Source organism: Bemisia tabaci, chromosome 1 (genome assembly GCF_918797505.1).
Source record: "Bemisia tabaci chromosome 1, PGI_BMITA_v3".
Lineage (NCBI taxonomy): Eukaryota > Metazoa > Arthropoda > Insecta > Hemiptera > Aleyrodidae > Bemisia > Bemisia tabaci.
Window position 1 is genome coordinate 64,561,645 of NC_092793.1, and position 14,906 is coordinate 64,576,550.

Here is a 14,906-nt window from a genome sequence, read left to right on the forward strand (position 1 = left end):
ATTTCTACGGCGTTCAATCAAGTAAGTGTGATTTCTGCAGCAGCGCGTTGCTTGCCTCTGACAATTATAAATTGCACTAATCATATTGACAACTTGTAAAAGTAGCCCTTCCATGCATCTGTATGTTGATTATGAAGATTGTTCAAATAATTTGTACAGCTGAAGTTCACAGTACATCAAATAAAAAATGAATTGTTGTCGGGAGACCAGAGATAAGTAAAGAACTGTGCACGCCCTATCTTGTCCATTCATTTGAGTGAGGCACTTTAATTCTTGGGGAATCAACAGGATTATTAGCCATAAATTTTCTGATTTTGCATGGTGTCGAGTGATGATAGCCAAAGAGCGCCGCCAAGAATGGCACAATTTGGGCCAGAAGGGATTTTTCTGAAACCGGGCCCAAACGATACCTTATGATACCCTAAAACTCTGGTAAAAATTTTAGCTTGAGTATACGCACGCTTTTTGAGAAATGAGGGGGCAAAGTTGCCAAATCGCCATCATTCTGGACAGCATTTCTACAGCAAAAAGACGGGAAAAATGGACGAAAAAGCTACACCTTTGATGGGTTTTGGCTGTAAATGTTCTCATTGAGCCCCCAAGCATTTAACTGTGTTCAGTTTCAAAAATTTTGGTCGTACAGTGGTCCAAAATGGGGGGAAATCGTCGACAAATCAGGATTCTTTGTCAAATTTTTAGAAATGGAAGTAAATAATCGGTCTGCTGCAGTTTTCATGGCTAACAATGTTCGTATCAGTCATCAATGCATGAGACTGTGTTCAGCTTCACAAATTTACATCGCACAGTGGTCAAAAATGGTGGAATTAGTGGACAAATTAAGATCCTCTGTCAAACTTTTTAAAAATGAAGTGAAATTGTTGGTCCCCAGTAGAGTTTAGATCCCGGAAAAATTCATGTTTTTAATTTTTTTAATTATTACCACATGTCAGACCGTATTGTCTATAGAACTTTGTTATAGAATAGGCTTTGTCGCATTATCTCAATAAAATATGCAAACTTTCAGAAATTTAAAAAAAAAAGAAGGAAAAATGGAGAGAAAAAATTAAAAAAAGATTTTAATAGTCAAAAAAGAATTTAAAGAATTTTTCCGGGATCTAAACTCTACTGGGGACCAACAGTTTCACTTCATTTTTAAAAAGTTTGACAGAGGATTTTAATTTGTCCACTAATTCCCCCATTTTTGACCACTGTGCGATGTAAATTTGTGAAGCTGAACACAGTCTCATGCATTGATGACCGATACGAACATTGTTAGCCATGAAAACTGCAGCAGACCGATTATTTTACTTCCATTTCTAAAAATTTGACAAAGAATCCTGATTTGTCGACGATTTCCCCCCATTTTGGACCACTGTACGACCAAAATTTTTGAAACTGAACACAGTTAAATGCTTGAGGGCTCAATGAGAACATTTACAGCCAAAACCCATCAAAGGTGTAACTTTTTCGTCCATTTTTCCCGTCTTTTTGCTGTAGAAATGCTGTCTAGAATGATGGCGATTTGGCAACTTTGCCCCCTCATTTCTCAAAAAGCGTGCGTATACTCAAGCTAAAATTTTTACCAGAGTTTTAGGGTATCATAAGGTATCGTTTGGGCCCGGTTGCAGAAAAATCCCTTCTGGCCCAAATTGTGCCAAAAAACAGTCGTTTTTGGCGTCGCTCTTTGAGAAGTGGGCAATTGGAATCTTCTCCGTGTCTTGTCAAGATAAAGATGTTAGACGTTTTGCAATAAGTGAGCTTTTTTGAAAAATATTCAACATTTCTTTCTGAAATGATGCGTGTTCAAACTATTTAATGTTTTGATGTCTGAGTAATAAAATAATCCTTAAGGGGCAAAACATGGTCAATATTGACCCATAATATTTCAAAAGAGCTTTCTGATGAAGTTCTCTTTCCTCTACCTGGGTTGCATATTTTTCTAGTTCAATTATATTATCAGTGGCATCTAGTACCAAAAATTATCTGTATTTATATGTTATTCCTGGTTCCAATGAAAATGAAAAATATTGACCTTTATTTCCACCAAATTGATGAAAGTTTCATTGGGAACTTAACTGGCCCCAACAAGTGTCAATAATAAAACCTTTTTTTCTTGTTTCATTTAAGCTCCATCTAAGCTCATTCCGTAATTTTTGATTCTTGTATTTTTGAAAAGTAGAGTGTTGTCTCTCAGAAATTTTACCCGAAACATTTTAAACTACATTATCCCACAAATAAACAAGCTCAAAGTTGCATATTTTGAGTTTTCATTAAAAAATGCATCTCCAAGAAAGCCAAGATGGGTCCGAAAATATTCGTCCCGTTGTGAGTAATCTCTCGACTGAGCATTTCCACTGCTGCAATTTATGGTTCAAGCACCAAGAAAATTGTTTATGCCAAATATTGAAAGAAGAATCGAACCAAGTATGTGAGAAAAAATTCTGTCCTTTGCAAAGTCGGAAATGTATGGAAGGTAAGCAAGGTATGCAGGGCAAGGAGCAAGGGAAAGGTCATGTAAAAGCAAGGAGTTTTGGAAACCCTCCTCCCAAGGAATTTTTAGGAAAAAGCAAGAAATTCAAAGAATGAGGCACCTGTAGACATCCTGCAGATGCAATGTGCGCTCCTTAGCAGTATAGGAATTATATTGCTTCTTCCAATCAAAACTTAGGTCCTTGAAGATGCTTGAGAGACCTCTTAAAATTGTTTTGAAGTTTTCCCGAAAAGACCGCTCATTTTTACACCTCATAGCATATTTTGATATGGGGGGAGCTTTACTCAACTTTCGAAACTAAAGAATACCCTAACAGAGGTTTTTGTTGCTGTGGAGCCTCAAATGGCAATTGGAAATCTAATTCCAATTAATTTGAATTTCAGAACAAAAAGTTTATGAGCATATCAAGGGAGGATTTATCTCAGCCAGATATGTTGATGCAGAAACCAAGCTGCTATTTAAATTTATCAGCTGATAGCACTGATTGTGATAGTAATTGTGACAGCGAGCTGAGTTCAATTGCACTGAGTTCCTTGGATATAGCTGAACGACCTCTTTCCGGTGAGTCTTTAATTGTTTAATTTGCACTTTTTAATTATCAGTTTAGCACTTGATATTAGTATGTCAGTTGAATGTTTCAAAATCATATTATTTCCTAGGTCACTCTATGTCAGTAGTCCATACAACCAGGTCCAGAATCCAACCACTATTGATTTAGTTAAATTATTAATCCAATTTAATGACAATTTTATATGATCGATTAGAAAAAGTTTCTCCCTCTGATGCTGTGTCACTTCCTCCTGACATCCACGCATCAAAATGAGGTGAGATGCATTCTTACTTCAGTATTAATGGACCACTAGACAAGGTACGAATTTCAGCATTCTGATACATGCGTCTTAACCAAAATTTCACGTAGATCACGATGCGCACAACGAAAATTACCGAAATGGACTCCTTACGAAGATATTTAATGATTCTTGATGTGTAAATTCAAACCACTCGCTCATGAAAACTCAATGCTCTATGTGATTCACATCGCGCGCTGAACGTTATCCTAACAGTATCTGCGATATAAAAATCTGGCTACCTCAATCTTGACACTTTGGCTCAGCTATAGAAAATTACTTATAGTTTGAAAAACACATGGTGGGAAATGAACATTGCTCGATTGAGAGGCTTGCTGAAACCGTTGTAGTGCGCGATTTGACTCTCGTAGAGTTTTGAGTTTCTTGTGAGCGGGCAGTTCAAATTCCTCGTAACCAATGTAAAATAAAAACGTTGATATCTTCGTTAGGAGTTAGTTTCAGTAATATTCGTTGCGCGAATCGTATTCTACGTGAAATTCTGGTTAGGAAACATGTATCAGATTGCTTAAATTCGTACCTTGTCTAGTGGTCCATTCAGTTCAAATGAGGATCATTGCTAGAAAGAAGTCAAAAAAGATTCCTGTGTATTTTTGATTGCGAATCCAAATTCGATGTTATTCAGCAAATATGGTTTGTGCAATTTCCAGGGTAACCGGAAAAGTGCCAATAATTATGTTTTTCTGCATTCTTTCAGTCGCAGCTCCTATTTTTGACATTTAGTCAAAGTAATTATGAAAAACAAAATTTTAACCAATTTAATTTGCAACAAATTGCAATTTTGTGTGTTAATGTCTAGGTTGGAACCATGGAACATATCAAATAATATAGACTCTATATCTCATTTAGACCTCTGTTTTAGAGATATGAAACAAATTAAGTGTCAGAAAGATTGTTTTTCATGACTCATTTATGTTTATTTTCAAAAGAGTCTGGCATTTTTGGAGGAATGTCAACATTTCCTCCAAATTTCTGGTATTTTTTATGAAACATCAGGCTCTCTTCAAGCCGTCTCCACTTTCCTCTTGCAGACTCTGATCGAATCATATATTTTCCAGCCTCCCAACACACACACGTATATTTACTTTTTCTCAATATTTTTGGACAAAAATAATGTAAAGCGTTATTATCCTTACTGTTCCCTAATAATATTTGATCATGCTTAGGTGGAAGTGGTGGAGCAAACCTAGCAACTGGGTCTTCAGGAGATAAACTCACGTACTCTAGTATGCCTGTCGTCGAAGATGGGTTATCATCTGGACATGCTAGTGATACAGACAATAACAATCCAACTGTAAGTGTATTTCGGTTTCCCTCCTTTATTATCAACAACTACAATATAAACCGCATATAACGACACACGTGTATAACAGAAAACCGCTTATATCGTTATTTTCGCGCGGTCCTGTTTTTTCACCCTTTAGGAGAAGAGTAAAACTCGCATATCCGGATCGCGTCCGCACCGGCCGAAATTGCCGGTGTAAGCGAGTTCCGTCAAAAGCGAGTTTCGATGTTTTTCGCCCGAATTTGCGAAAATAATGAGTTTTGACCCAGTCGACCGTTAATTTTGTATCAGGCGTAAATGACTATGCCTCAACCCCTCCGCTCACTTGGGAACCGAGTAAATCTTTCGACACTTTACGCTTTTCTCTGACGTACTGCACACCAGGGCGAAAAAAAGAGGTGTGGAATGACAAGAGGGGATTCAAAACTTGGGAGTGTGTGTGTGTGCAGGGATTTAAAGCTGAGGTTTGAGGCAGCATCATACACGGAGCGGCATCGCCGTGTGAGGCAGGTAGCCGACGCGGACTTCGATGCCGCATCGAACAGTGCACCAGGGAATCACATCTGCCCTCAAGCCAGCTTAGCTAGCGATGCCTACAGCCTACACCTGGCATACTTAGATGATGCTGCTTCACTTGCGATGCCATCGCCCGATTATGCTGCCCCACTTTGCGATGCTCGCTCCTCGGCTCTCAAGGTGAGCGGCATGATTCAGAGAGGTCGGATGCCGGCGCTCGACACGGCGAGATGTGGGCCGCCGTGCTGATGAGAAACGTAGATAAAGGGGTATTCCGCGAATTCATCGCCAGGCCCAAGGGTCGCATACCCCGGCAGTCTTCAGGGAGAGCCCCGTGAGTAATGAGTCTCCATGGCGGGATCGAAGAACGATGTCGCATCAGACTAAGAGCCAAGGCTCTAGTATCACAAGATGAATTGCTTCTTGGTCACATGCGTTTGCGTAGCATCAAAGTTTAGGATCAGGGCATGATTCTGGCCTGCGGGGCGATTATTGAAATGACATCGACTCTGTGTTGCCGCTTTGTCGTGTCGCACCATCGACTGAAAGCCACTCAGTGGGCGGCACGTCAGCATTAGGCATCGATATTCGAGGGTGGCGCCTGCGCGGCGGGTTGCGCGCATCAGACGCGGAGCCGTATGCTCGCAGGGCCGCTGCCTGGGCATTCAGCATCGATGCTGCTGCTGCGAGCCGATGCTGTACAGCATAACCTCGCGAGGTGCTTCAAATCCTTGTGTGTGTGCTCTTGCTCCTCGCTGTCGCAGATCAGAGAGGAGGAGGGGGGGAGGGCATCAGGCAACGGGCCGCGTGCGAAGAAAGCTCAGCGTCTGCATTTCACGCGTGACGTAAACACGAAAGTTTTGAAACTCTGTGCAGAATTTTGGGGGAAAATCCCGTTTACATAGGTTTTGGACCGAAAATTTGTCACGATATAAACGGGTTCTGTTATGAGCAGTTCCAATATACCCGGGGTTTTTTTGCATTGTTCCAATGGGCAGAAAAACGGGACCGCACGCAACTTCCGATATAAGCGTAGGACTATAGAAGCGAGTTTTATTGGATGTGAAAATTTCCCGCATTTATCAGAAACGCTTATTTCAGAAAACCGCCTGTAACAGCAAACATTTTGGTCCCTAATCAAAAAAATTCCGAAATAAACGGGTTTTTTCCAAACAAAATTCTGTGCGAGTTTCGGAACTTACGTAATCTATTGACAGATACTTATTCCAAGAACTTGATACAATGTAAACACCATCCAGATATTAGCAGTGGTGTGGTGTGCTTTGCGATATATCGACTGATCTGCCATTTAAACCTATGGAAAAGGATGGACTAACAGGGTGTTTGCAACGAGCACCTTAATAATCGATCTTTTACCATGGCTTCAAATGGGGAAATGTCGATTTATTGATCATTCACGCTTTGCCACTGGTTCAGCGGTGCCTCTAGCCCCTTCCATCGCTGCCGTATTCTCACCCAAAATTTATTAACTTTATTGCTCGTTAGTACAAATAAATGACAGCTTGTTGTGTGGATAAGTTACACTGTTTTGTATTTGATGAGGACGAATTCATTTCTTCTGCTTATAATAAAATTACTGCTTGCGATAAAATTCAAATCGATCCCCAAGAAATTGGGTGTTAGCTGTTACAACATGGCATCAGGCCTTGTCCTCACGAGCGGGGTTCCAGGAACAAGTTATAGCTGAGCAAAAACTTATTTCTCTAAAGCCCAGAACTTCCTCTGAACTCGAAGCTTCTACATCCTTTTTTTTTGTAAATTCGTTTGTTTTTGTTGTTTACATCGATCATGTCTTGAAATTTGTTTTTGTTACTTTCACAGCCCTAGTAATCTATTATTTTGCAATAATTGTATAGTTTTATTTGAGTTGTAATTTTTTGAAAAGAAAGGCTCACTGGCATAATATTCTAAATTCCTGCAATCAAAACACGGAGCTCCGGTTCCGGTTCGGGGGAACTTGTGTGGACAGTATCCCTCATTTCAAGGAACTTGTTTCGGGAAACTGGACAGTTGTCGACAGTGTTTCGAACCACGCTTGTGTGGACAAGACCTCAAGCAGACCCAGCTATCGTGGAGAGGTGCGGGCCACGCAGAACTCAATATTTATGCGAAAACTGCTTGCACCAGAAACCGGGCAAACCCGCTTATACCGTACCATTCGACCGATCCCGATGCACTCTGTTATATGCGGTTCCTACCGCATGCTTTAATGGACCGATTATATTGATGTAACCCCTGACTATTACTCCTATTACTCTACTTCAAATTGGAAGTTCACTATTCCTTTATTCTCTGTGCATACTGTATCACGAAAAAAAGATGTAAGACTTTACTCCACGATAGCATAGCCTTCACTGCACATCCCTCCTTGGGGGCATTGTTCTATCCCCATAAAGCAATGTAATTTTTGCTGAGATCTTTTAGGTTCCGAAGGTGCAGAATTAACCTTTTTGGGCTCATTTTCTTTGCTCCTCTCTTGGGGACCAAAAGGAATGAGAAAATGCCTGAATGCATAAGTTTTGGAACTTTTCCCATCTGAAGCACCCTTTCACTTGCCTTTTCAGGCAAAATAAGGAGGAGGTTTGGCAACTGTAACTTTCATATGGTTTTACTCAACGAGTTTCGATGCTATTAGAAAAAGCAAAATAGTATTGAAAAAGTGACCATTGCAGCTTTGTAACTGTATGCTGGTTTTTTGTTTTGGGGCACTTGAGCGGCAAGGAATTCTATTTGACTGGAGCCGTGCATATTTTCTCATTTTTTGACATGACTTCCAGAAATTCCCTTTTGCCAGTGTCTAGATGCTCATAAATAAAAAAGTAGCTCTTGATATCCTGTGAGGAAAGCAGTCGAGCATCGGCACCATCATCTCGTAACCATTTGTTTTGTGTAGTGTGTACCCCCTCCACAAATGATGTCCAGGGTTCAAATAGCCTTAAGCTACTTCAGCGAAATTAATCTCCCAGCGGCTATTTGAACTTGGTCTGTCCATTGAAAGGAGGCGGCGCCTATATTGATTGCATGCTCTTTGCACCACATTTCCCACAAAAAAAGGTCCCAAGGATGTTCCGGGACGTGTCGCGGCATCCTGCGGGCTGTTTGTTGAAATTGATAGACAAAGAAGACAAAGGGGAAATGAAGGTATCCTATTAGTGAAAGCGGGTGGTTCCCATGGACGAAAGAGGTAAGTAATGGACTAACTGTCAGCAACCCACTAGAGACTCTTCAGTTAGTACATTATTTTCCCCCTAAGTCTACAAAAACCACCTGTTTCAACCAATAAGATTGCTCTATTTTAAGTTCGTCATCTTCCTCTCAGGCTTCGTTCATCAACTTCAATAATCAGTCTGCTGGTGGGCCGTTCTACTCCTATGACAGATACGAATTCTTGAAGATCAAATATTTGCTAAGATGCAAAAATAGCTCTCATATTCAAATATCTGATGTATCTATGAACATGACCTCTGAAATAGAAGTTATTTTATAACTCTCTCTGAGGGTGGCAAAATTTCATGAAAAATAAAATTGTGAAAGAGGTTGTTCCATCCCCCATTAGATTTGGCCCCCTATCAAATATGATCCATCTTTTCAGGAGTGATACAGTAGCATGCGAGACGTTCAAATATGGCGGTCATTTTGACTTAGGCCCCCCCAGAGAGGGGGGCGGGGGGTCAAAGACAAAACCTTCAACTGCCTATAACTTTTGAGCGAAAAATCGGATTGAGTTGAACTTTTTTTTAAATGAAAGATCTCAAAAAGATCTATCTGTTGATACCAGAAAAATTGAAAAAAAGTTAAATTTAATGCAAATTTTTAGCAATTTTTCGATTTTTTAGGAGACAAAATTTTCAATTTTGTCGTGTTTCGGCACCGCGCAATAACTCCTCTAAAACAAAAACCAGTTTTTTAGATTCTACACTCAATTTCCTATAAGATGCAAAAAACCGCATCTTGGGGAAACGTTTAGATCGCGAGCTATGGCTTGTCAAAGGTAGCCCGCGCTGTTCGCATATCCTCCACGCGTCTGCCACCGATCCTGTTGCCCCTCCTCCCCCATCCTAAATGTAAATTAACATTCTACTACCCAGCTTTCGTACATATCTGCGTTATAGGTACGTGAAAATTTCAGCAAGTTCGTGATTTCCAGTGGAATTGATACTTTATGTCGCTCCCCCCCCCCCCACACCCGGCCACTGGCACTGAAGTTTACCCCTGCCTACAAGTTGTAATAGTTTTTTCTTGTGTCTAACTGGAGGTATTTGTTTTCTAGATTACACGCTAAAATGAACAGAATAGGTATAAAAAAAGTAATTTATTAAGTGAATTGAAAGCAGTTACACAAGGATACACACAGGTTACACAAGGAGGTTGGGAGGTGGGATAAAAAATTACCTCAATTCGATTTCGTAGTCACAGGGTGCTACATCAGCAAAAACATGTAACAAGAAAATGTTTATAATTCTTTTTCGCACAATATTTGGAGCACAGTGGCCGGGTCGGGGGGGGGGGGGGGGGAGAGATATAAAGCATCAATTCCACTGGAAATCACGAACTTGCTGGATTTTCACGTACCTATAACGCAGATATATACGAAAGCTGGGTAGTAGAATGTTAATTTGCATTTAGGATGGGGGAGGAGGGGCAACAGGATCGGTGGCAGACGCGTGGAGGATATGCGAACAGCGCAGGGGGCGCGCGCTCAGCGCGGGGCTAACTTTGACGAGCCATAGCTCGCGATCTAAACGTTTCCCCATGATGCGGTTTTTTGCATCTTATAGGAAATTGAGTGTAGAATTTAGAAAACTGGTTTTTGTTTTAGTAGAGTTATTGCGCGGTGCCGAAACACGACAAAATTGAAAATTTTGTCTCCTAAAAAATCGAAAAATTGCTAAAAATTTGCATTAAGTTTAACTTTTTTTCAATTTTTCTGGTATCAGCAGATAGATCTTTTTGAGATCTTTCATTTAAAAAGAAGTTCAACTCAATCCGATTTTTCGCTCAAAAGTTATAGGCAGTTGAAGGTTTTGTCTTTGACCCCCCGCCCCCCCTCTCTGGGGGGGCCAAAGTCAAAATGACCGCCATATTTGAACGTCTCGCATGCTACTGTATCACTCCTGAAAAGATGGATCATATTTGATAGGGGGCCAAATCTAATGGGGGATGGAACAACCTCTTTCAGAAATTTATGAAAGATGTATCTCTAGTCGTGGATTATCGTTTCACGCTAAATAATCATCCAAACGCTTCATGTATTATTTTGAGGCATTATTTTCCTCGTTTTTTATCAGTCATGTTTTCCACACTATGTATAGAAGTAAAAATCGAGAGTTTGATAAGAAAATGAAGTTTTTTTTTTTTGTGTTACTTGGCTTTTTTAGTTCGAGTTGCATATCTTGCCTCTGAAATGTTATATAGTTTTTAAAAATCCTACAACCTGGTGAAATTTCATGACATTTTTCACAGAAATTTCCAATCCTTCTCAAACTTTCATTTATGTCACCCTGCTCTTTTTCTCCTATTTTGAAAGTCTAATGGCACAGATTTATTCCAATGTTTCAGACAATTCTAATGAAGCGGCAGATTACTGAAATTGAACGAGAAATAGTCCAAAGATCCACTAAAATATCAGGAAATATCAATAATAACAATAATTGCAACACGAACAACAGCAACAATAACAATAATAATATCTGTAACTCTACTATCAACCCGAAATCTAGTCCTGAAATGAAGCCAAAGACACCCATAATTACTGCAGATGACTTAGATTTGCAGTCTCTTGATCCTCTTGGTAAGAATTTTGAACTATGACTCAAGTTTGTAGGAAGGATTTTCTCAAAGCATACAGTTCAGAGCCTGATCAATCAGTAAAAAATCATCCTAATATTATGAAGTCTGAAGTCTCAACATGTTTAAAAAAAAAAGAAAGTTGTAATTTAATCTTTGGTCTAGGAAAGTTTTGCTCTCATCGATTTACATAAGTGGTAAATAAATGTTAATAGTGTTACAAGCATCTGTTTTAGTAGCTTCCAAAGGTATGTTTTATGCATCAAATGTCATGATTGTTGAAAATTCCATGTGGAAGGATTTCCCCTTTCTTTGAAACCAGACAAAGACTTGACTGCATAATGGACCACTAGAAAAGGTACGAATGTCAGCATTCTGATACATTCTTCTTCACCAAAATTTCATGTAGAAAACGATGCGCACAACGAAAATTACCGAAATCAACTCCTTATGAAGATATTTAATGATTCTTGATGCGTGAATTCAAACCACCCGCTCATGAAAACTCAATGCTCTACGTGATTCACATCGCGAGCTAAACGCTATCATGGCAGTCTTTGCGATATAAAAATCTGGCAACCTTAATCTTGACGCTTCGGTTCAGCTATAGCAAATTGCTTATAGTTTGAACAACACATGGTGGGAAATGAACACTGCTCGATTAAGAAGCTTGCTAAAACCGTTGCAGTGTGCGATTTGACTCACGTAGAGCATTGAGTTTCTTGTGAGCGAGCAGTTCAAATTCTCGTAACCAATGTGAAATAAAAACGTTAGTATCTTCGTTAGGAGTCAGTTTCAGTAATTTTCGTTGCACGAATCAAGTTCTTTGTGAAATTCTGATTAAGGAACATGTATCAGAATACTTAAATTCGTACCTTGTCTAGTGGTCCATTGTGCAATAATCGTGGATTAACTTTTTGTTTGTAACAGCTTGCAACAGAAATAAGGTTGACTGTTTTACCTTTCAGCTAAACTGAAATTTGATAAGGTATCTCAAAATCTGTAGCAATTGTGAAGCTTAACAGTGTAGTGCCCTACCAGCCGCGTAATTTATCTTTAACTTCCTAGCAATACACATCTGGCTGGTTGGTAACATTGAAGTGCCATTACGTGTGATTTTTTCCAAGTTTGATGTGGACATAAATCGTCTTTATAGTCCATTCCACGAAACCTAAGACTTTTTATTTGGCATTAAAATCCGTAAATGGCAACGCATCTCTCTTGGCCTTGATGACCATACCGCTCGCTGGACACCCCCCCCCCCTCTATTGTGCAGGGAAGAGAGGCCTGCAACCTGTTCATTGTCAGGGTAGAACCGATGGGCACTCTTCAACCCTCCATAAAGAGCTCTATTACCCCGACCGAAATTTTTTTGCAGTTGTAAAATTTATCTTTTAGCATGAAAATTTAGTTCCAAAACAAAATTTTCATAAAAACGCACTGAAGTTCAGTCCAATTATCTTAAATTTAAGCTGACATATGGCATTAGCAATTGACCGTGATTTCCTGCAAATGTCGTTTATTCGCTGTGAATTACGATAATTAGACAGAATTGAAATGCGTTTTCATTGTAATTTTGCGCTGGGACCAAATTTTCATGCTAGAAGATTAATTTTTCAACAGCAAACATTTTTCCGTCCAGGTACTTGAGCTCTTTAAGGAGGGATGATGGGTGCCTATTGTTTCTACCCCAACAATGAATGGGTTGCAGGCCTCTCTTTGAAAGAAACATATCGGAAAGTACTAATTTTTTTGGTTACCGGAAGGAGGGGGAGGGGGTAGGAGTGGGTAAGGTTGCCCCCAACCTCTCAAATTCAAGTGTACTTCTAGGGGTAATGGTGTTTCCTCAATGTAACTTCCTCAAAATCTCAAAAAAAGATGTAAAGATGTGTTTATAATGAGAGGCACCTAGATCTGAGGGGACTGGTGAGAGGAGGGGGAGATTTAGAGGGGAGCCGCATATGGGTGGAAAGAGAATTTAGGACCTTGGTTATAGAAGACCAAGTATGAAAATCATAAAATTCTTCAAAAAACAGAGAAAAAAGCATCACGGCTATCAAATAACCATATATGTACTGTCAATACGGGCCTTGCAGGCCGGGGTTAGTCATTCTAGGGGTAGGCATGAAAAAAATCTAGGGGAGCGAGAAAGTAAAAATTGCTGTGCCTAAAAAAAATGTCAAAAACATTTTTTTTCAAGAATTATGTTCTGCAGAGTTTTTGCAGAGTTATTTGTGAAGGACAGACCTCTTGGACAGTTACAGCTTCCGTGGTGTGAAAAGTAAGAAGCCGCCGGGCCTCGTAGACCTGGTTCGTCATCTAAGGGATGTCTTCTGAACGAAAAAAGATATTGCAATGGATCACACGCAATATCCGGGGAAATTGTGTGTGTCCTTTGCACCAAGTATTTTGGGTTTTGGATTGCTACGAGTGATGTCTCATGGCCTGTTTTTCGGGGCCGGAGCTAAGTTCGGCTAGCTTCAACTTTAACTCCGGGGAGTCGGCTACGTGTTTTGGGAGAGTGTAAGTTCGTGGAATTTCGATGCCCTAAGCACTCGGAGATTGGCCTGCTTAGTTGTGTTGGGTGCATTTTTGTGGTCACGAAATTCGTTTGTGTCAGTTCATAAGTGTGATCCCCATCAAAGTCGTGTTAGAGGTTATTTCCCTCGTATCAAGATACGCTGCGCCCCCAAAGCAGACAGGCTCAAGGCTACGGGACCCAACACCCGACTTACCCCGGGTGCATTACAATGTAGAGTTCAGATATTGACAAAAAATCGTCTAAATTTGCATCTTTAAGATTCTTAAGATTGAAATCCGGAAATTACATCTGTCAGTCAACTTATTTGCATTTTTTTTATTTTTGAGTAAAAAAATTACTTTCAAATAAAAAATTCACTAAGATCTTAATGGTTTATTTGAACCACAACCAGTTTTTTTAAATTATTTGTCTTTTACCCCATTCAAAGATTGCTCCATCAAGCTGAGGAACCGAACAGTTTGAGAGTTATGAAATATTGAAGTTGCCGCTCCCTGCGCGGTAACTGATGAATTCAAGGGCCGCACTATGGTACCAGAACTTGATTCGAGTGCTATTAAATTAGATTCAATGCTCAAACCGTGCAAAATGAATTTTCAAAGTTTTTCGGGAGTAACTGAGGTCGGAAATTACTGATGCTCCTTCAAAAAAATCATTTTGTTTTTAAAATTACAATATTTCAAATCCAGAACACCACTTTCAAGGCTCACTGATTTGCAGTGTGAACTCGTATCAATCTTCTAAGCTCTCATGATCTTGAACATTTTAGTACAAAAACTTCGGCTCGCGATTAATTTCCTCCTTGTCTTTAGGATCTATATTAAAAGTACTGTTGCAAAGAATATGATTTGCTATGGTTTTCCTAGTTGTTGTCATGCTCTTAAAGATAAACATCTTCAAATTTTACAAAAACCATCCAAAATAATAATGAGATTAGTAGAGGATTTTATCGTCTCAGAAAAGCTTGATAATGTATGCAAGTAATGTTTTAAGGCAAGAGGCGATTCTTAAAAGATTATGGGCAAAAAACATGTCGAAACACTGAAAAAAATTTTTACCTGACTTTAATTAGGCCTCCCGGGATGATTATTTAGCATTATGAATCTGCTGTGTGCTACATTTGAGTCCTTCCAATGGGCCACAGGAGCGTTTTTTCATCTGCCAAGCCAGACTTGATGAGTTCAAAAGTATCTATACTGATAGATCATGGGAGTGGAACAGGGTGAAACATTATGAAGAAAATGATAGAAGTAGCATTATGTTAGTATTATTAATGCTGTGTATGTTAATCGGATCTTTCGAAAGATTTATAAAATAATTTTTTTTTTTCAATTATTTCTAGAGTAGTAAATTTCTAATGGCTTTGAATACGAGGACTCTCAATTTTTTTTTAAAATTCAA

At 39.5% G+C, this 14,906-nt stretch overlaps 2 protein-coding genes across 9 annotated transcripts in view; one reads left to right on the forward strand and one right to left on the reverse strand.

The window, feature by feature from the left end:
- Positions 1 to 14,906, forward strand: part of LOC109040282 (uncharacterized) — a 105,645-nt gene that overhangs the window by 29,739 nt on the left and 61,000 nt on the right. For all 8 annotated transcript variants that reach the window (XM_072305371.1, XM_019056161.2, XM_019056163.2 and 5 more), the window contains exons 10-12: positions 2,875 to 3,052; positions 4,524 to 4,651; positions 10,739 to 10,970. In XM_072305371.1, the coding sequence (XP_072161472.1) occupies positions 2,875 to 3,052; positions 4,524 to 4,651; positions 10,739 to 10,970 (538 nt within the window). The remainder of the gene's footprint in view (positions 1 to 2,874; positions 3,053 to 4,523; positions 4,652 to 10,738; positions 10,971 to 14,906) is intronic.
- Positions 1 to 14,906, reverse strand: part of LOC140225717 (uncharacterized) — a 47,294-nt gene that overhangs the window by 17,247 nt on the left and 15,141 nt on the right. Inside the window, exon 3 of the mRNA XM_072305521.1 lies at positions 14,564 to 14,663. Within this exon, the coding sequence (XP_072161622.1) occupies positions 14,660 to 14,663 (4 nt within the window). The 3' untranslated portion in view covers positions 14,564 to 14,659. The remainder of the gene's footprint in view (positions 1 to 14,563; positions 14,664 to 14,906) is intronic.